This window comes from Notamacropus eugenii, chromosome 6, assembly GCF_028372415.1.
Source record: "Notamacropus eugenii isolate mMacEug1 chromosome 6, mMacEug1.pri_v2, whole genome shotgun sequence".
NCBI classification, from domain to species: domain Eukaryota; kingdom Metazoa; phylum Chordata; class Mammalia; order Diprotodontia; family Macropodidae; genus Notamacropus; species Notamacropus eugenii.
Window position 1 is genome coordinate 298,582,046 of NC_092877.1, and position 21,527 is coordinate 298,603,572.

At 38.3% G+C, this 21,527-nt stretch overlaps 1 protein-coding gene and 3 non-coding genes across 4 annotated transcripts in view; all 4 read left to right on the forward strand.

Annotated features, from left to right (window-relative positions):
- Positions 1-958: 958 nt before the first annotated feature.
- The window catches only part of NOP58 (NOP58 ribonucleoprotein), a 28,853-nt gene continuing 8,284 nt past the window's right edge, over positions 959-21,527 (forward strand). The window contains exons 1-8 of the mRNA XM_072617305.1: positions 959-1,277; positions 3,898-3,974; positions 6,894-6,946; positions 9,200-9,324; positions 16,671-16,807; positions 17,795-17,859; positions 19,471-19,605; positions 20,378-20,523. Of these exons, the coding sequence (XP_072473406.1) occupies positions 1,233-1,277; positions 3,898-3,974; positions 6,894-6,946; positions 9,200-9,324; positions 16,671-16,807; positions 17,795-17,859; positions 19,471-19,605; positions 20,378-20,523 (783 nt within the window). The 5' untranslated portion in view covers positions 959-1,232. The remainder of the gene's footprint in view (positions 1,278-3,897; positions 3,975-6,893; positions 6,947-9,199; positions 9,325-16,670; positions 16,808-17,794; positions 17,860-19,470; positions 19,606-20,377; positions 20,524-21,527) is intronic.
- On the forward strand, positions 7,034-7,123 carry LOC140512952 (small nucleolar RNA SNORD70). Its single transcript, XR_011970004.1, has one exon. It is a non-coding gene; the product is annotated as a small nucleolar RNA SNORD70 (small nucleolar RNA).
- LOC140512953 (small nucleolar RNA SNORD70) lies at positions 18,171-18,250 on the forward strand. The gene has a single exon (XR_011970005.1). It is a non-coding gene; the product is annotated as a small nucleolar RNA SNORD70 (small nucleolar RNA).
- Positions 20,574-20,657, forward strand: LOC140512968 (small nucleolar RNA SNORD11B). Its single transcript, XR_011970015.1, has one exon. It is a non-coding gene; the product is annotated as a small nucleolar RNA SNORD11B (small nucleolar RNA).

The window sequence follows — 21,527 nt, forward strand, 5'->3', positions numbered from 1 at the left end:
TGGCATTTAAAGGTGTACAGAACCTGTTTCCTTACTATCTTTATACCCTTCATGAACAGACTTCTTGGGCATGCACCACTCAAATCTCCTATCTCAATGTTTTTACACTAGATGTCTTTCATTTTAGTCTCCCCCAACCACTTAATGTTCCTGAATTCCTTCAAGTTTCAGCTGAAATCTGACCTTCTGCAAGAGACTTTTCCCTCCACCCTTCCTTCCCAGAGAGTAGTGCCTTTCCCTCTGATATTACCTCCCACATGCTCTCTATATAATTTCAATGTGCCTCCCTGTTTACATGTTGTCTCCCCCATTAGAATGGCTTTTTCTATTTTACCGCAGTCTCTCTGCGAGTGAAATGCTTGCAGTTCCGGCATACAGATATTTTACACTTATCAGATATACTACATACTATAATACATGTCTGTATTAGTATAGCAGGGGTATGACACACGGATGTCTATAGACCACAGACATATCTGTCTATATTTTACACATCTAGTACAGCAGTATGTGACAATTGTTCTATGACATGTATCATATATTATATAACACTGCACAAATTGTTATGTAATTACATAATAGGTAAATACAGTGCCTCTATATGCACAAAATATTTAGTACGAACATATTTTTCGTGTAGAGATCTCCGGGCAATCGGTCAAAACCACAAAAATCACAAGTCACGAACGAGAGACCACGTTCCAGCTCTGCTTCTCCATTTTAAGATTTCTTTACTTTACCAGTAGGAGCGCATCCTGCGGGCCAGGCGTCCCGCTTTAATTGTTCAGTTTTTTTATTCTTATTCTCAACCTCCAGTCAATACGAGACTCTAACCAGTCATTTCCCAAAACTGGGCTTGGGGGAGGAGCACGTTCGCTCCGACCCGCGCTGGGAACCAGGAGTCACTGGCTAGCCTTCTGTCTTTCCCTGTGCGCGCATGCGCGTGCACCTCCCCTCCCGGAAGTGCTGAGCCGCATCCCAGAAGCCTTCATCCGGTCTCCGCTCCTTCCCCGCCCTTACTTTCCCATGAGCCCACGTGTGCTGGGTTCGTGGTTGGTCTGAAGTTTTCGCGCGTTGCGCCCGCCGGGAGTTCTCTGATGCCCCCGGCCGGCCCGGAGCGCTGACTTAAGGGGCTCCCGAGAGGCCGCCGCGCCGCTCCCCCGCTTCCCCAGCTTCCCCGTTGGTTGGGCGCGCGCGGGGGGCTGCCCGGCCTCTCTCACTGCAGCCTCGCCATGTTGGTGCTGTTTGAGACGGCGGCCGGCTACGCCATCTTCAAGGTAGGCCGCAGACAGGAGGTGCTGTGGGAGCAGCGGCGGGGCCGGGCCTGGCCCTCGGGCGCGTGGAGCGAGCGGGGGAGCCGCTCCCCGAGCACGTGGCCCCAGGGAGGCTGCGGAGCCCCGGGCCGGGCCTGCGCGGGGCGGAGCGGGGGAAGGGAAGGGATCGGCCGCCCTCGTGGAGCTGTGGAGACTGGCCCTGGTCCGCCAGAGCCGAAGGCCCCGGCGACTGTGGGGGGCCTCCCGCCTGGGCCGTGCCGCGTGCGGGCAGCTGCCCCACCTGAAGCCTGGGCCTGCTGTGTGCAGCCCCACGACCGAGCACGGGACCGCCCGGTGTGATCAGGGACTGGTTAAACCAGGAAGGGATCGGTGCAAAGCGGAGGGAGGCCCAGAGGAGAAAAAAAAATCTCGTTTCCCTAAGAAACAGAAAGAGGTGGCACCTGCGTTGGGAGGATTCCACAAATAACGATGATAATAATCAATATTTATATAGCTCCTACTGCGTGCTAAGCGCTGTACGGGTATCTCGTTTGGTCCTGACAGCACCCCTGGGAGGTAGCTATTATTATTGAGGAGGACTGCCTTCATTCCTCACCGTTATTATAAGGAAACTGAGGCAGACAGTGATTAAGTGACTTGCCCAGGGTCACATAGTTCATAAGTATCTGAGGCCGGGTTAGAATTCAAGTCTTGCTGAGTGGGCCACATTAAACACTTTCCACGTGCCAGGAACTTTACTAAGCCCTGGGGTTAATTCCATTAGATTGTGAGCTGGAGGACAGAGACTGTTTCTGCCTGTCTTTGTATCCCCAGCATTTTTGGCACCTAGTAGGAGCTCATAGTGTTAATGGACTAGATGGAGTGGAAGGGATAAACTAGATCGCAAAGTGAACGTTTACGTTGCCAAGTCACTAACTTCTTTATTAAAATGAGATTGGTTGAGTACGGGTTGCTTAAAAAATAGGTTGGAATTAAATTACCGGATAATTTTTAAAATTCAAGTGTGCTATCTATATAACTGGACTTATCGGGAAGAACCGTTATTTGGTACATTTGAAGAGTAGTGAGGCCAAATGACCACAGGCAGCAGAGAAACAATCCACACTTCGTTGCATCTCATCTTCAGAAGCTGCCTTGAGAGCTCACTCATCTGGAAACCAAAAGTCACGCATCAGCACTGTCACATGCATCCGTTTTCATCTTGGCTTGTATCTAGTTTGAAGTATCTCAAAAGAAACAGGAGATTCTCAAATGTAGAAAATCCACCCGAAATGTTCACATACACTACTTGTATCTGACCTGTGGTAGAGCATTCTGAACTATTGGTCTGATCAGGCACCCTTGTGACATTGTGGCTTGACTCTAACATAGTGAAGTCATTTGGTCCTTTTGGGAATGAAGGATAACCACCTTTTAAAGTCCTACCTAGTACCCACCCTCAACTGCACTAACCAATACCCTCCTTTCCTCGCCTCTAAAAAAAATAAATTGCTTAGGGCAAGAGGGCGTGGAGCTGTTATTTGGGTAACTGTAAGAAGAAAATTTAGTTATGGCCTTTAGTTTTTCATCTTAAGACTTTTGGACACTATATGTTGTTGGTCTTCTGTTCCAAGATGGGGGGGAGGGCAGTATTTTAGTAGAGTATAGAAGTGAGGGAGGGAGAAGGGCAAAGTAGGCAAGAGTAAGGGAATCTTTCTCCTTGATGAATGGTCTTTGTTGTTGACCAGACAGTTTAGGTGTGACCTCCCTTTAGCACTTATGGCTGATCTCATCCTGGGTTCAGGTTCTGTATCTGGTGCTTACTGCTTGTGACCTTAGACAAATTACTTAAAATCTTTTGGGGCCTCAGTTTCCTCATCTGTAAAATGAGAGGGTTAGGCTCTATTCTAACCTTTTAGATCTCTCTATTCTACCTTTGGCCTTAGCTAGGCCCAAAAAATAGTGCCCTCTACAGAAGAAAATGGGGTGAAAGGGTACAGTTTGCTTGGTACAAACTCTGGTCACAACTACTTTAAACATCTCAGTGGGGTTCAGTAACATCTTATATCATTCATTCAACAAATATTTCCTGAGTACTTGCTGTGTGTAATTTTCTTTTTCTTATTAAGAGAAAATTTGTAAAGTGATTTGAGTTCTTTGGATTTTGCACTTCAGCACCTCCAAGGATCTGTGATTTCTTCAGGGTGGATAACCTCTCCTATAATTTAGTACATGGTCAAGACTTGTGGCCAACTGTGATGTGCCTCTCTGAGTCTAGTCTGATGGGACAGCAGATAACAGTCAGTGTGTCATTGAGTTTACATTTGAAGCTTTTACATCTTGGAAGAACCTGCTATAGTTTCCACTTGGCCTTCAGTGACCTGGTGTCACCTCCATCATGGGGCTTCAGAATGAGAAATGAAGGAAGGCTTTGGAATAGGGGTACATAATAAATATTAGTTAATTTACTTGAAAAATAGGACCATGTAGAGAAGAAATGTGACTAGTCCCATATGCATTTATAGAAGAGGGAAGTAGCTTTCTGTTACCCTTACATATTTATTTAAGGGGACAACATGAACATATAACAGAAACCTTTGCTGTAGCATTTTTTAAAAATCAATTTAACTGATCTTTATTCTAGGTTCTAAATGAGAAGAAATTACAAGAGGTGGACAGTTTGTGGAAAGAATTCGAAACTCCAGAGAAAGCAAATAAAATGTAAGTGTTCTTAATGGGAGCTTTAAAAAGGGGGGGAACTTAATTGAGAATTTGCTTCGCTTTTCCTTGATTTTTATTACTGCTTTGTTTATTGCAAAGTTTATTTGAATTCTATTTGTGCTGTTATCTAATGGTCAGGACAAGGTATAGTAATTTCAAGGAACAACATGCCTGATGTGTAGAGATGTCCAGCCTTGGCAATCAGAAGCAATACTGGTGGGTAGGTCCCTTAGTTTCTCAGGGGCCCAGACAGTTCCCTAAAACTCTTATGCTGATCTGCATCACTGGAGGAAGTTTCAAAGCCAGGAATCTGAAATAACATACCAGGACAGGAAAAAAAAAAAGTAATAGGAAGTTTTTTTGAGAAAGCACAAATCTCAGTGATTACGTTTTAAAACATAGAATTTATTGATACTTCTTGTGTTGACATTACCTAGATTTCCTCAATATCCCTTCCTCCAGAGAGCTATTCAAAGAATTTTTTAAGGAAAAAAACAAAACTAATCAATATTGAAAAATATAACATTGTATGAAATGTTTCAGACACATGGGGGGGCCTCACCCACCGTCCCTATGAAGGGAGAAGTAAGTGAGGTATCTTTATAACTCTTTTTTGTCCAAATTTGTTCATTATAATTACATTTTTGTCAGATATTCTAAGGCTATACGCAAGAGTTTCAAGCTCAAATATGTCATGAGAGCTGCCATACTCTTATCTATGTTACTTTTTCAAAACAGTATTTTTTTTTCCAGACCTGTGCTACCTAGAGAAATAGCTGGTTTAATAGCGTTTCTGTCTGAAGTGCTTAAGTTATTCTCTTATCCATGATAAGCCCTCCTGTTCTTCCATCTCCATGTTGATTTTGTTATATTCACATTTTGTTATGAAGTCTTATCAGATTCTCTTTCGAAGTCCCAAGTCAAGGTAGGGAGCCTCAAGTCAAGGATAGGAAAGAAATTTTATTAAAACTTACATGTTCCCCTGGCTCCTTTTTAGGGATAGGAGTGTCTCACTTAGCTAATACTAAAATGAATGGGGAACATAAAACTACTTAATAAACATGATGTTCATATTCATGTCCTTATTATGGAGTTAGAAGCATGGAGACTTACTGGGTACCAAAAGGAGTTTAAATGGAATCAGGGTTGAAGCAGGTTCTAAAGCATGTTAGAAATGATCTGATCTTCCTTCCACTTTAAACTGCTTTTATTCACACTTCTGGCTTAGACTATGGAGTCAGGTGATGATAATAATAGCTTGTGCTTTTATAGCATTTTAAGTTTTGTGAAACAACCTCTGGTGATTTGAGTAGCGCAGGTGATTACCCCATTTTATAACTGGGGAAACTGAGATTCAGCAACGAAGTGACTTGACTGAGGTTCCTTTTCTAATATGGTGGAGTGGCATTTGAGCCTAGATTTTTCCTGACTCCAAATCCAGCACTTTGAACTGTCAGTTTCTTTTTTTGTGTCCCCAGGGTTTAGTGTCTGATTCTGTCTGGTGGTACTGAATAAATGGTAACTGAATTGAATTGTCCTTTTTGAAAAGTTCATTGTTACTCAAATAGTGCTTTTTAAAGCCACCTTGTTATTTCTTTAGAGTGCCCGTAACCCTGTGAAACAGGTGGGGTAATGGTAGCTATATTTCTGGCTTCGAACCATCTTGGCTTCAGATGACCCTTATTGCAAATCCCTTAATCCCTGGAATCCTCTTCCTGGGTAACATCTGTAACATGGAAGGAAAAAAGACTTGAGGTTCGTAAGAACCAGCGGAGCACCATTAGGCAGCCAGGTGGTACAGTGATTTGAGCACTGGACCTTGTAGTTGGGAAGACCTGAGATCAAATCTGGCCTCCAATGCTACTAGCTGTGGAATTCTGGACAAGTCGCTTAACCTCTGCTACCTCAGTTTCATCATCTGTAAAATGAAGATAGTAATAGCAACTATCTCCTAGGGTTGTTGAAGATAAAATAAGATACTTTTAAAATGCTTTACAAATGTTAAAGTGTTATGTAAATGCGATTAGTTATTGTTGTTGAGAATTTCTATTTATTTATTTTTATAATTTCTTTTTAAACCCTATTGGCTTTTTGTAAACTAAATAGCTGTGAGATAGGATCCAAGTCACTAGGCTGTTGATCTGTAGCTATTCGTCTGTTACAGCCAGGAAACTTACATTTAAAAAAGCAAAACAAAAACCCTTTGACGTCTTTAACAGGTGCCTTCCATTCACCAGCACAAGTTTCTGAGAAGTATGTAATTTTGTATTTATAGTTACAACAGAGGCAGCTCTATCCAAATTGTCTCTCCTAAGATTTCTGATTTGGAACCATAAAACATTTCCTTTTGTACAGTTCTTTTCCCTTCACTTTTCCTCTTGTTTGGGGAGTTTGGGTCCATTGGAATAATGTGGACAAGACTTTTTTTGCTACTAAAATTCTACTTCAATATCCTCTGGTGTGGAGGTGACTGTAACTCTGGGTTCTCAGATGTTGTGTCAGCAGAGCACAAGTTAGGGCAGCTGCTAGCCAGTGTAAAGGTTTCCAGCACGGGCTGGCTCAACGAACGCTTTCCCCTTTGTCAGGAAAAATGTTTTTGGGTATCGGGGCCAAGGGCTGTCTGCTAAGGCAGGAAGAAGTTATTATTCTGCATAAAAAGAGTATTGTGTCCTAGAGCATTAGACTTGGAAACCAGGTTCAAATAAACCTGAAATATACTAACTAACCACGAGCAAGTCACCTAGCATCGTTGCATCTCCTTATACCCTCTAACATGGGAGGATAATGCCTGCAGCATGAGAGGTAATAGATGTGAAGCACTTGGCAAATGTCAAAGTTCTCCACATAAATTACTGGAGAGCAGGACCCACCCAAAGCTAAATTATACTTGTGATAACATGAGTATCTTTTTCCTTTCAGAGTAAAACTGAAACATTTTGAGAAGTTCCAAGACACAACTGAAGCATTAGCAGGTATAAAGAAGAAGAAAAAAACTTTTATTTTTATGATCTGGTTTTTGTAAAAAAAAAAAATTTTTGCATCTGTTAGAAGTCAGCCAGAGTTGTGTTGTCAGTGATGTACATATGTTGGAACTGAATGTTAAGTGATTTCATTCACCAATTCGTCACTACCACTGAGACAACACTGAATTTAAAATAAGTGAAATTTAATTGACGTGAGAAACAATTCACAGAACTGTCTGAAATTCTTAAATAAGTAAAGTATATTTAAGTATGGGAAATATATATTTTTATATAGTATATCTCAATGTGATACATTTAAATTGTACAGAAAATTTTTTAAATCATATCATACTTTTCACACTGAAATTTCATGAATGATTTCTTTTAAATTTTTTTTCAATTCCCTCTAATTCTTGCCAAATTACTTAATACTTTTTAAACAAACTTTTAAATGGGACCTCTGCTGCATAAATCTTTTTCTGGTATGAATCACCACCTATAAATGACTTCATACTTTGTAAGTCCAATCTAGAGATAAGATGTTGAGCAATGGTTTCCTTTTTTTTGAAGGGAAAATTTCAGAATTGAAACTATTCCCTTCAGTTAATATAATTCAGAAAAACAGCTACTAAGATATCAAATGGATTAAGTGATGAGAGGTTATTAGCTATTAGTTTATAATTCATTTAAAATAGTGATTATGAATGAAGCAGGCTGAAAATAATACTAGAGGCTTAAAATGCCCAGAGATCAAAGGTAAAACCAAAAGACCTAAAGTTGTTTGCTATTAAAAGCTAAAAGCTTTTAATCATTCAACATTGTCATTTCTGAAATCTCTTGCGAATAGGAGAAATCCATATACAAACACACATATACATACATGCATACACACATGATTACAATGACAGGAAAACAATGTGTAAGGTATGGTGGTAGATTCTAAGCTGGGGGCAGACAAGTTAAACGTTGTGAATAGAATGTCAACTAGTTTTGGATCCTGCCTCTGACAGTGGGTGACCTTGGATAAGTCACTTAGACTGTAAAGTCTGTAAAATGGAAGTGATGATACTGATACTTTTTTCAATACCTTTGATATCACAATGATCTCACAGAGTTGTTATAAGGCTCAGATGAGAGGTCTTGCAAGTGCTTTGCTAACTTAAAAATATGATACAAATGTCTGTTACTATCTTTATTCATGATTGACTTGCACCTGTTTTCTTTAGTCCACCTTTTCGTCCTCAACAGTGAGTGTCATGGCTTACTTAGAGGGTGGGCAACCCACCAATTGGGGCCAGAAAATGGATCACATCCTTTCTTTTTCTCCATGACTAGGCTGGCCTCCACATAAATTGACCACTCCCTTACTGAACGCAGAGCCAACCCCATCCCCCTTATCCTCTCCTTCTCCCCTCACCCCCTTCAGCAGCCCTTAAGCATGGTTATAACCTGACTAGACTCCTAACATCTAAAGGACCATGCTTTATCACCCCTTTATTCATCTCCTTGTGGCTGCCATCAGCCCTACCTTTCACTGGTGGTTTTGCTTTCTAACCTAGGAACCCCCTGCCCCCAAACCCTCTTCCCCATACATATTTTTACACCCACTTTTCATTATTCAGTGGGGAAATGTGTAATTTAGTATGTAGAAGCATGGATAAGTTTGATGTATGTGACATGTACAGTCATTTCAGTCAGACATCTTCCCGAGTTCAAATCTGGCCTCAAATGTTTACTAGCTAATGACCCAGGGCAAACCACTTAACCCTTTTTGCCTCAGTTTCCTCATCTGTCAAATCAAGTAGAGAAGGACATGACAAACCACTCCAGTATCTTTACCAAGGAAAACCCCAGTTGGGACCATGAAGAATCTGAAACAGCTGAATAGTACCAAAAACATCCATAAAATAATGGTCCCTATTAATAGAGTTCAGAAGATTAAGTTATTATATGATGTTTATGGTCCCACCATGAAGAAAGCTAGAATGTTTTGAAAACCAGGAATCAGTATAGGTGAAGATACAGAAGCTGTAAGCTCTTAAGTATTTTCCTAATCCTGAGAGCCTAATACTGAGTTTTGGATAAAGGAGTTTACTATTATTTCATTTAGCTGGACCTTATTTCCCCCAAAAGACAGATTTTCCATGACGTTGAAGGTTCCTGTAAGGAACATTTCTTTGCTTTTAGTAGTATTAAGTAAATATTTTTCTTGATTTTAGGTTTTATAAAAAAAAAAATTGACCTATTTTTCTTTCTTAAAAGCCTCCACAGCTTTGGTAGAAGGTAAACTCAGTAAGAATTTGAAGAAAGTCCTGAAGAAGATAGCTGCAAAAGAAGCCCATGAGCAGCTGGCTGTAGCTGATGCCAAACTGGGGGGTGTCATAAAGGTGAGAATGGATTTTGTTTCTTTGCTGGAGGAAGAATCACTGTGACTACTTGATTTCTCTGTCCCAGCCCACCCTTCAAAATTAAAAAGTCCTTCCCTGTAGCAAGTGAGTGTAGTCAAATCACATAAATCCATGCACATTGGCTGTGTCTAAAAATGTGTGTCACATTCTACCCTTGTCTCTCTCCTCTTTTCCAAAAAGATGAAAAACATGATTCTCCATCTGTCCACTGGAGCCGTGATTGGCCATTTCATTGATGCGAGTTATTCATTCTTTTAGAGTTGTTTCCTTTACCTTACCGTAGTACAGCATATAATACCATACACTGTTTTATGCGTTGTTTTTCAGGTTCTTGAGTTCACAATGTCTTCTCAAGTTTCTCTGAATCTGTCGCTTTTTTTGTTTCTTATGGCAAAATAATCCATTAAATTTATATTCAAACTGTTCAGTTATTCCTGAATTGGAGTTTATCCAGTTTTGTTTTCTGTTTTTTAGTTTCATTCTCTGCTACTTGACAGAGCTGTTACAGTCAGTACTTTTTATAATTTCTCTAGTATAGGTTCCCAAAGTGACTGATACCACCTCCTGGGGGGCACTGGAACAATCCAGAGGGTGGTAGAAGTGTCGGTTGCAGTTCGGAGGCCTTGGATAAAAATAAGGGAAGGGGGTGGTGGAAAATGAGGAGAGCAGAGAAGAAAATTTTGAGAAGCTGTTCATATATGTTTCATCTGTTGTGTAGCAGAGTTAAAGTCATAGTGATTGCATTGTTTTCCAGACAAACACAGAAGGTGCAGGTTATAACCAATCAGTGGTCAAGTTCACAGATGGGTCTTAACAGGCAAGTGTTGGCAGGCAAACATCATACATTATCAGGAGGTCCAGCATACATGGCAGGAAAATGTGTGTGTAATGATTTGTTTACAATATGATACTATATGGTTACATGACACAGTATTGCATCATTAACATTCCAATGCTGGAAAAAGACCCACATATTTATAATAAATTATTAAATTTTAGGTACATCTTTTTTTTTTTAATGTTTTTTGAAATAATGCAAATTTTTAAAAAACCATTGAAAGTTTAAAGGAGATTCGAGGGAGGCGCATTGAGTGATTTTTTTTTTTTAAGGGCCCAGTAGGCCAAATAAGTTTGGGAACTTATGTTCTAGAGATTCAGGATAGTCGTTTATATGATTTGTTTTGACAATCCAGGTTTATAAATGTTGGTTTGTCTTGTCCCTCACATTCATTGTAAAATATGTTTTTACCTTTTCATTATGATGTAAGTTAATGTGAAAATGGGGAAAGTTGTATGTACTTCTTATGTATAGAAAATGCAAGTACTTTTATAACTTACTGTAAAAACTTAGCTTAAATATTAGTGAGTCTTATATTTATTTTTATATTTGTTTATATACAATATTTTATATTTATATTGTGTTTATAATAGTATATGTTTGTGTTTATTATATATAAATTTGCATATATTTCCCCCATCCCCACAAAAATGGCAAATCAAACCCTTTTCACTATACTTAGCATATTAAAAGCCAACCATCTTTGATCTATAAAATGGCTTTAGACAATTCTTCAATCCCCCACTTTCTGTGAAGGGAATGGAACTCAAAAATGCCAAGCATCCCCCAGATTTTAGTGGTAAGTTTAAAATATTAAAGTATCAACTTAATAAGACAATAGTGTACTGTCTTAGTGATAGTGGGAAAAGCAGCTTACCTGGGCTTGAAAGTCATGGGTTGGAATCTTGGTTTCTGCTACTTATTACCTATGTTCCCTTAGCCTTGTGGGCCTCAATTTCCTCAACTTAAAAATGAAAGACTTAAAAAAATTCCTAAAATTAATGATTTTATTAGGCCCATTAGCATACTATACATTTTAACAAGATTAAGCCAAATGAAAGATGTTTTTACTTTTTTCTGAACAATCTAAAAACCTCCACTGACTTTAATGACAGTTATTAGCTAGGTTCAAAAATTTGTCAGTCATCTTCATTAATAATTTTATTCAGCACAATCTGAAGAATATTATTGGTACCCATTATATTTCAAGTTATATGTGCAACCAGAATTATTTTTATGTGGATTACTTTAAGATGAGTTTAGAGAACACACAAAAGTCTTAATTTTGCTTTCTGAATTAGCCACTTTTATTCTTGTTCACCCCTTACAGAGATCATAGTCTCTCCCAATGAGCACATGGATGCTGTTTTTAATTTCTCATTTGCAAACATTTCATGTCTGTTTGTGTTTCTGTACCCAAGGTAAGAACTGTAGGTGGCATAGTTGCCCCTGATAGTCTCAAAACAAACTGTCTTGAGCCAATTATGCCACCTGGTGGTTGGTTCATAAAACTAATTATGGCACATAGAACATTTAATAGGAAAGAGTTGGATAGAAGATGGGTGCCCCTTGATTGTAGAGTGGCCAAACCACTTGTGGTACATGAATGAAATATAATTGCATATAAGAAATGATCAACTCAAAGAATTCAGAAAAAACTTGGGAGGATGTTAAAAGAACCAGTGCAGCATGAAAAAGCATTAAGTGCTGACTATGTGCTAGGTATTGCACTAAAGGCTGGGGAAACATGCAGAAAGTGAGTCAGTCCTTGTGTTCTAATTGGGACAGACAAACCTAGGGAGTGGTGGTCAGGGGAGTTAGAAGGATGAAGAGCCTATTCCTAGGTCAGTCAATTGACATTTCCTGAGAAGAGAATTGGAAAGTTCCTATTCAGAAACAGTAAATAGATAAAAGTGCAAAATCTCTATAGAAAGTCTGCTTGTTAGCATTTGTCTGTTCCTTTCTTCCTCATTTTTAATTAGTGGTTTCTTGGGAGGATTTGGTCTGCATACAGTGGCTTTTAAAGAGGTACAATTGTTTGCAAATAAACTCTTGAGTGACCAGGGGTCTTGGAAAACTTCCTATGCTTGCTTTCTGTAGGTTTAAGAACCAGTTAACTTTGCTGGCTCCTAACTTGGTGCTATTCAAAAGGATTAGGAGTTGGGCGAGTATGACTCCCCTGAGAGCTATGGTATGTGAGCACACTGAACATAAATACCTGACTCCAACTCTCAGAATGGGCAATCTTCTATTTGCTTCAGCACTATCTCTAGGTGGCTATGCTGGTGTGGTTACTATGGATTTATCCAATCATAATCGGCTTGAAGACACCATCCTATTGACAGAGACTCACATCTTCCCCGAACTTGATGTATTTCATAGAACTCTAGTTCTGTTACCTTGCCATAACGGAGTCAGCACCCCACAGAATGGACAGGACAGAATAGATTTACCACAAAGCTTCCACCCACATCTGCAGTGTAGTAGAGACCTTTCTGAACTCAGGAGCTCTAATGAAAACATAATTATGGCCACCACTTGTACAAGCAGGCAGAGAAGTGTAGGAAACCAGACACAGACTGTGGATGATGTATTTGCTCATGTTTCTACTAGGACCAGTCATGAGATGAAGATTTGGGAACTCTGGATCCAGGGAGATGACAACTTGTGGAACAGAGCATGAGCTGAAGCTCCTAACAGCTAGTGCTGTTCTATTTGGTGTCATTGTTAGGGATCATTGGCTACATCTTAACTCATACAGAGGGTATAAGAAAGAAAAACAGGCCAGGTGTGGTCATCATCTTTCTGTCTCTCTCAACATCTTGCCTCCTCATTCCCTAAGGCTCAGAAACTAGGCCCTCCAGTTCACATTTCTGGTGGCTTGTGACAGGTAGGCCATATCCTCTCTAATCCTTCCAGTCAGAACCATAATTAGGCTGCCCCCCTTCCTGGGTGTTAACACAAAGAAAATATTAACCTCTTGTGAACAAGTAAAATACATAAATACCTCTTTGATCCCAAGACTCTCAGTGACACCATTCTGAATTGGTTAGACAAGAATTCATATGAAAAAGATTCTGGGAGTCATAATGGACTCCATACAACAGATTGTTCTTGGCTTTAGAGGGCAGAAGTAGGGCAGTGTCAATGGCCACAGTAATGTAAAAGAAAACAGTGGGTGAAAGGTAAAAAACTCCAACCAAAGCAGTAACCAATCTTCAGAGGACTTAATAGTGAAGAGTGTTACCAGATAAGTACTTATTAACATAGAGGGAGGAGGAAATAAGCATTTATAGAGTGCCTACTATGTGCCAGGCACTGCAAAGCAATTTTATAAATACCATTTTGTTTAATCTTCACAACAACCCTGCAAAGTAGGTGCTATTATCTTCATTTCTCTGTTGGAGAAATGAAGGCAAACAGGTTTAAGTGACCTGCCCATTGTCACACAGCTAGTAGTGTCTGAATCCTGCTTTGATCTTAGGTCTTGACTCACAGCCCTCCACCTACCAGCTGTCTTCCTGAATGCAAAAGAATTTATTTTCGGGTAAAAATAGGTAGAGTTAATCACATAAAGGAAAAGTAAAAATTTGTCAGTGACATTAAGTATATGGTGAAAGTGTATATTTGGAGATCTCAACTACTTAGAAGACAAGATTAAAAAGGATTATAAAGGATTAAAAACCCTGAACGTTCACCCATGGCCTGTATACTCTTACTTTGCATACTAGGTGCTACAAGCTTGATTTGTTGCTTTCTGGGCCTGTGGAAGAGCTACTGGAGACAGACACAGAGAGACTGCAACAAGAAGTGATAGCTGACAGGAAGGAGCCAGAAAAACTAAAAGCAAACACAAGGCCTAAAAATGAAGGAGGAGTGGATTTAATTACAGGGGCAACCTGTCTTAAATATTAAAGTAGTCCTTAAAGACATCGTAGTTTGACTCTATGGTAATTGATGCACATAATTGAGATACAGACTTGTCAAGAAAAGGTTAAATTATTTCCAGTATGCTCCAAGACAATAGCCATAGAAGTACCTGTAGATGCATGGTCGTCTTATATGTCTTAGATGTATCTTAGATTGACGCTACAAATGGATGGGTTTGGTTCTAGAATTCAGCAGGAAAGTTCAAAGTTTGTTAAGCCTCTGCTCCAAGGGTGTACAAACTACAGACCAAGGACCAAATAGGCAGGCAAGGCCTATGTGTTAAGAATGGTTTTTACATTTTAAAATGCAGTAGAATCACACCTAAAAGATTGGCAAACATGACAGAACAAGAAAATGATAAATGCTGGAGAGGATGTGGGAGAGTTGGAACACTAATTCATTGTTGGTGGAGCTGTGAGCGCATCCAACCATTCTGGAGAGCAATTTGGAACTATGCCCAAAGGGCTACAAAAATGTGCATACCCTTTGACCCAGCAATATCGCTACTAGGACTATATCCCCAAGAGATCATAAAAATGGGAAAGGGTCCCACATGTACAAAAATATTTATAGCAGCACTCTATGTAGTTGCCAAAAACTGGAAGTCAAGGGGATGTCCATCAATTGGGGAATGGCTGAATAAATTATGGTATATGAATGTAATGGAGTACTATTGTGCCATAAGAAATGATGAACAAGAAGACTTCAGAGAGGCCTGGAAGGACTTATATGACCTGATGCTGAGTGAAAGGAGCAGAACCAGGAGAACTTTATGCACAGCAACAACCACAGTGTGTGAGAGTTTTTTCTGGTAGACTTAGATTTTTGTAATAACACAAGAACTTCTGAAAAAAAAAAAAAATCCCAATGGTGGACCTCAAGGCAAAATGCCTTCCACACTCAGAGAGAGAAATATGGAAGTCACTCACATAATGTAGCAGATCATGTTTGTGTATGTGTATCTGTTTGTGTATCATGTTCTGATTTGTTATACGGATTCTTTCATTTATCTTAGTCTGACTACATAGCATGACTATAGTGAAAATATACTCAATAGGAAAGTATATGTAGAATCTATACAGAATTGTATGCAGTCGTGGGGAGGGAGGGAGGTAGTGGGGGGTGGGTGGGGAGGGATAAAATCGCAATTGTATGGCAGTGATTGTTAAACATTAAAAAAATTAAAAAATTAAAAAAAAAATTAAAAAAAAAAAAAAAGAAAGAAAGAGCCAAACATATCTGTAAGCTAAGAGGAAGGAGTGAGTAGAGAAAATTTTATTTTCATTTTGGGGAAAACCAGTCTTTATGGGAGATCAGTTTGATTCTCTCCTGATCCTATGGCTTATATCCTATGGCCTATACTCTCAGTTTATTAATTTATCATTGCCCTGTTCTCCATAAAGTCCAGAAAAATAAAAAAAATAAAAAAAAATGCAGTAGAACTTTATTTCAAAATATAAAAATGATTCTTAGCTTCCTGGCTTTAAGAAAATATGCTGGAGACCAACACATTGACTATAGTTTACCCTACCTCTACTCAAAACAAAGGCCCATGTTTTGAGGGAGGTAGGGTGTTGTCCTGTGGGCACAAGTTATGATAGAATATTTTAGGTTCCAAAAAATTGAAGTTATAGACCACCCAGAAGGCAGTGGAGAAGTGTATTACGTGCCAGCAGTCTACGACATATTCCAAATAAAATCAAGAAGCATGATAAAGGATATTATCAGGGAATTATATGAGTGAAAAAGAAAATGGCTTATATTAGCTAGAGTGAGAGTTAATCAATGAGTAACCTGTGTGCTCAATTGATATCCTGGGGAATTTAGAAGAGCTCAAGGCTTCCCAACAAGTTGGGAAGACTCAGACCCCTTTTGACAACTTAGGGTAAAGACATGGTTCAGTGTAGATGGGTTTAATAATATGTATGAATGGAAGGAAATAGCCATGTCAATTAGTTCACAGATCTAATACAGGGTGCCCCATAAAGTCTTTATTGCAGTGTAAACTTAACACTGCATAAAGACTTGGGGTACCCTATGTACTTGAATGATTCCTGATTTCCAAAGCCCTGAAAAATACTTTTTAGAAAAAAATTTAATCCAAAACTGAATAAATAGAAGTCAGGAAGACAATCATCTTTGTGAGTTCAAATCTGGCCTCAGACACTTAACAGCTGTGTGACCCTGGACAAGTCACTTAACCTTTTTTGCCTCAGTTTCCTCCTGTAAAATGTGGTAAAGGAAATGGCAAGCTACTACAGTGTCTTTGCCACAAAAACCCCGAAAGGGGTCACAAAGAGTCATACAGGACCGAAAAATAATTGAACAACATGTTAATATAACCTAACACATAACAATGAGCATACATATGGAAACATCACTCAGTAAACATTTATTACATGCCTACTATGCAGCAGACCAGAGGTATTAATATGCATATCGGTGTGTTCCAGTGATGAGAGGGCTATGTACTAGTGATCTGTTTGTGTGTTGTAAAATATTGTTGGAAAATTTACTCTATTGCATGATTTAATTTTTCATGATTTTCTTCCTATAGGACAAACTGAACCTCAGTTGTATCCATAGTCCTACTATAACTGAACTAATGAGAGGAATCCGCTCCCAGATTGAAGGGTTAATCACTGGCCTTCCTTCTCGGGAAATGGCTGCTATGTGTCTAGGATTAGCACATAGGTGAGTTTTTTTGTTCTTAGTCATTCTTTAATGCCTGTAACGGCTTTATAACATAATTCCTAATCTAAAGTTTAAAATTTAGAAAGGGAAATCACCATTTTTTTCCTCTTTATTCCCAAGAAGTAAACATGTTAAGAAATTTATCAGTATGGAGAAAGGACCCCTCAATTTGTAGTGCTTTTGTTTTTTTAATATGGATTATTTCTGTATTAGATAACTGGGCATTTGATTTTCCTTTGCTGTTCCTATGTCTGAATCTCACTCAGAGTCTTTCTTCACCTGTACACCTTCATTTTCTTCTTTATTGGTGCCTAGTCCTATTAATGGATGACAAAAGGAATATTAAGAATTGAGAGGAATTTTCACCTAATCCAGCCTTTTACCCCCAGGATAAATCTCCCCTCAACATCTTTAACAGATTTATCCAACCTGCTCTTTTGTCCTTCCTCGGTTTGCCTTGTAATATATTTAATTGTGTAGATAGTAAATGTCCCCAATAGAGTATAGGTTCCTTAAGTGCAGGGAATATTTTTTCTTTGTCTTTGTGTTTGCTACTTTCATGTAAATTCAAGCATTTTTGTTGAATTGAGTTTAGATTTGTATATTTGATTACTGATTAGAAGTTTAAGAAGAAGTTTTAAGAATTTAGAAGCCTAAGTTACTTAGCGAGTGAATTCTTAGCACTAAGATGCTGTTGTTACCAAATTGATTTTTTGTGTGTATTTCATAGAAGTGTTCTGTGTGTATATTCACACATGTGAATATGTGTCATTTTCATCTGCCTTGCTAACAGGAACAGCACATTTTTAAAACAACTCTTTACTAATGCTGAGTGGACATCAGTATAAATGCAAAAGCTGACAGAATGTAGCACGAACTATGGGCATGCTTTCTCTTATAGGTGTTGTTTTATATTAATATATCCTGGCAATAAGATTACAAGGAAATTCTTTTTCTGGAGAATAATTACTTCATTGGTTTTCACAGCCTCTCTCGGTACAAGCTGAAATTTAGTGCTGATAAAGTGGATACTATGATTGTTCAGGCGATCTGTAAGTAAAGTATTTATATAGAGCTTTTTTCCTTGATTACTCTATTCCATGCAATGTGATAACAGGGGAAAGATCTCATGTATGGAGGTCACAAAATCTGGTGTCTATTCCTGGTTTTCCCGCCGATTACATTTGTGATCTTGGCAAGTTAGTAAACCTCAGTTCCCTCATATATGAAATGAGGGGATTAAACTCTATATTGTTCCAGGAATAAGTGTTTAATATTCTGTATTACAGAATCCTAATAAAAATATTCTGTAATCTGCATAGGTCATTTTCATAATATATTTTGATAGACCTTTAGTTTCCCATATTTTGTTGTCAGTGATGGAGTTTTGTTGAATGAAAACAATGATTTAGCATTCGTCACTACCACTGAGACAACAGGAAAATCACAATATGTTGGTCCTCTACTTGTCTGAGAGAAGACATACGCTTTTAGGAGGTTTAGTTGTATTATGATGTTCTAAAGAATAATTTAGTATTCAGTCCTCTTTCTGAATATACAAGGAGAATTGTATTTTTAGTTGGGAGGTTTTAATCTGTTTGAAAGAGTTCTGACTTCAATTTTGCTTTTCCCAGCAATTTGTTTGCAGCTTGTTTTCACTTAACTTAAAATAATGTGGGCTTCCTACAATGCTAATGTGAACAACAGTGTTTGCTTTCGAAATAAGAAGAAAGAAAGGATAGAAGTAATATTCAGATAATTCAAGAAGGGGAAATAAAGATACGGTAGATTAGGTAATAAATATGAACTTATTTGATTTTATATTTCATACATCATCCTGATTTATAAGCGATACGATTCAGCAAATGTGATATTAGACTTTTTAGGTAGCAACAAAAAGAAGAGGAAAGAGTATTGATGTACTAGAGTAAACTTGACAATGTTAGATAAAAGAAAGTTGTTCTATGTAGCTAAAAAGACAACGTGAGAAATTTTCTCAAGCCCACAACAGTAATACTGATGAAGAAGCCAAAGAATAAGTCATGTTCTAGAGGAATTTAACAGTTCTTAATGTTAGAGAGTTGTAAATACTGACTTTGAATAAAAAAATATCCCTTAAAACACATATTGTTTATACTTAAGATCACTTTTGACATACAGAAAATATATTTTTATGGCTTGTTCTTTTGCAAATTTTGTAATACACTATAGAAACTACTACTTTAATATTCTAAAAAATAACTATTTTTTTTTAACCTGACAAGTGTTTTCCAGCAATCACCTGCCTTCTCACCGACCTTGTGTGCCTGAAAAGTTAGGATGAAGTTGCCACAAGTAATAAGGAGCAAAGCAAAATAGGAATCGACAGGTCCACTTAGGGTGGAGCACAGTCGGGAATGCTTTCTTTCAGTGAGAGAGAATTCTTAGAGTACATGAAGGAACTCAGAGCTTTTAAAAATTGATAGCTTTTGTTTTTATATAACCTAAATTTCCCAATATATCCTTCCCCTCCCCAGAAGAGCTATCTCTTAACAAAGAGGGAAAATGGTTTAGCAAAAGTGAATGCAGTGTTCATTACCAATTGTCTCTTCTAGCTCTGTAAAGCAATACCCGTTTGATGGCGTTGATATATTTCTTTCTTTTCTTTTTTTAACCTGTTACAGCTTTATTAGATGACCTGGATAAAGAGCTAAATAACTATATTATGAGATGTAGAGAATGGTATGGTTGGCATTTCCCTGAATTGGGTAAAATCATTACAGATAACTTAACTTACTGCAAATGTCTGCGGAAAGTTGGTGAGTGAATTATTTATTACTTATCCTTTTGGGCAAGAAGTGCAGTCATTAAAGTTTAACCATTGATTCTGATAGTGTGCACTAGCATTTAAAAATCTGGTGTATCTCTAAATGTCATGTTTGGGGGGAGATGGGGAATTACTCTGGCTTGGGCTTTGATTTGGGGATCATTTTGATGAATTGTGATTTTTTTTTTCATCACTCCTACACAATAAAGAATGTCTATTATTGATTCATGTGGTCAGTTTTCAATTTACAGAGGCCAGATGAAGGCTTTAAAAGAAGCTTCAAATTGTTTAATAAGGAAGCAAGGGGAGGATTGTTTATGATATGTGGAAGTTACTTGGTTGAGTTTGACTCTTTGTATGGTTTCCTGATGCATTAGCGTGTTACAATAGAATACCCTGGCACCGCTTGGCTCACTGCAGCACATTCTGGGTTTTTATCTCTTGGATTTTTATAGGTCTGCTTTCACCAAAACAAACAGTTCTCCTTTGCTTGCTATATACCACCTTACACCCTCAGAGAGAGAGCTTTGTTTTGCCCTTGTTATCTAGAATATATTTTCTAAATAAAGACAAAACTAGAAAATCTCAAGTATATCTAAAGCTATATCGTAAGAGGGAAAATCACAGAACCAAATTTGTTCACTGATTTCTTGTTTTGAACTGTCAGTTGGATCCTTATCCATTTTTATCTTTAACCTTTGGATTTTATATTGTTTGCTCATCCGTTCGCCAATCGTTGATTTTTTTTTTTCCCTCTCCCCCAGGAGACAGGCAGAACTTTGCTTCTTCAGATCTTTCTGAAATTTTGTCAGAGGAAGTGGAAGCTGAAGTGAAAGCAGCTGCAGAGATTTCTATGGGAACTGAAGTTTCAGAAGAAGACATAAACAATATCTTACACCTCTGCAACCAGGTAAAGCAGTTCTAGTGGTTATTCAGCCAGGAAGTTATTAATCACAACAATGATGGCAATGATGATTTTATATTGATTCTCACCTGATATATAAATATGAGGGTTTACAGTCACTACCTCATCTGATGCCATCTTAAATTGCATGTTTTTATGGAAACGCCTGTATACTTGTAATGAATTGTTGGGAGTATCACAAGATGAATTTCAAATTTTTTATATAAGGTGTTACCGTTTTTCCTCCTTATAGTCTCCAAAGGATGTCCAGAGAATGGTCAAAAGGCAAGTTAGAAGGAGAAAGAAGAAAAAGGGAGCCATGTAACCCACAATCTTAGATAATCAATTTTAGAATAGTAGAGTGGTTGGTATTGGGAGGTGGGGGCAAGGGGAGCAATATAGAACTATAGAGAAAAGTTCTGGATTTGGAACCAAAAGTTAAAATCCCAGCTCTTGTACTATATGACTTTGTGGGAAAAGACACTTAACATCTCTTGGTTGCCAATTCTTCTGTAAAAAGAGGTGTTAGAATGGAGGGGCCTATAAAGTCCTCCTACCTTTTCAAGCTCTACGGTCCTGGTTTTCGCATACTCTTCCAAATAACAATTCTTTGGTTATGCACTGTGCAATAATCGTTTACCTTGAAGATCTGTACAGCAGTCTTAATTTAGAAGAAAATATTGTCCCTGAAGTAGTTTAATTTGAAAGAATTAATACGAACACACTTGATAACAATACAATTTGATGTGACTACCCAAGAGTACTTTAAAGATTTGGATTTAACTGCTTATTAACAGGTTCAAGGCCCAGATGCTTACATTAGGTCCAAACTTCCCAAATCATAAGGTATTTCACAATCAAACCTAAATCGTTTCTTTTTCTTCCCTGCCACTCACTTGGACTTTCCTTATCCAACTAATGTTGGGCCTCCCCGTCACTTGATGTGTAACAACCCTGGATCCTGTTAGCTCTGTGTTATTATTAAATAGTGTCCTGTGTTTGTGCCTCAG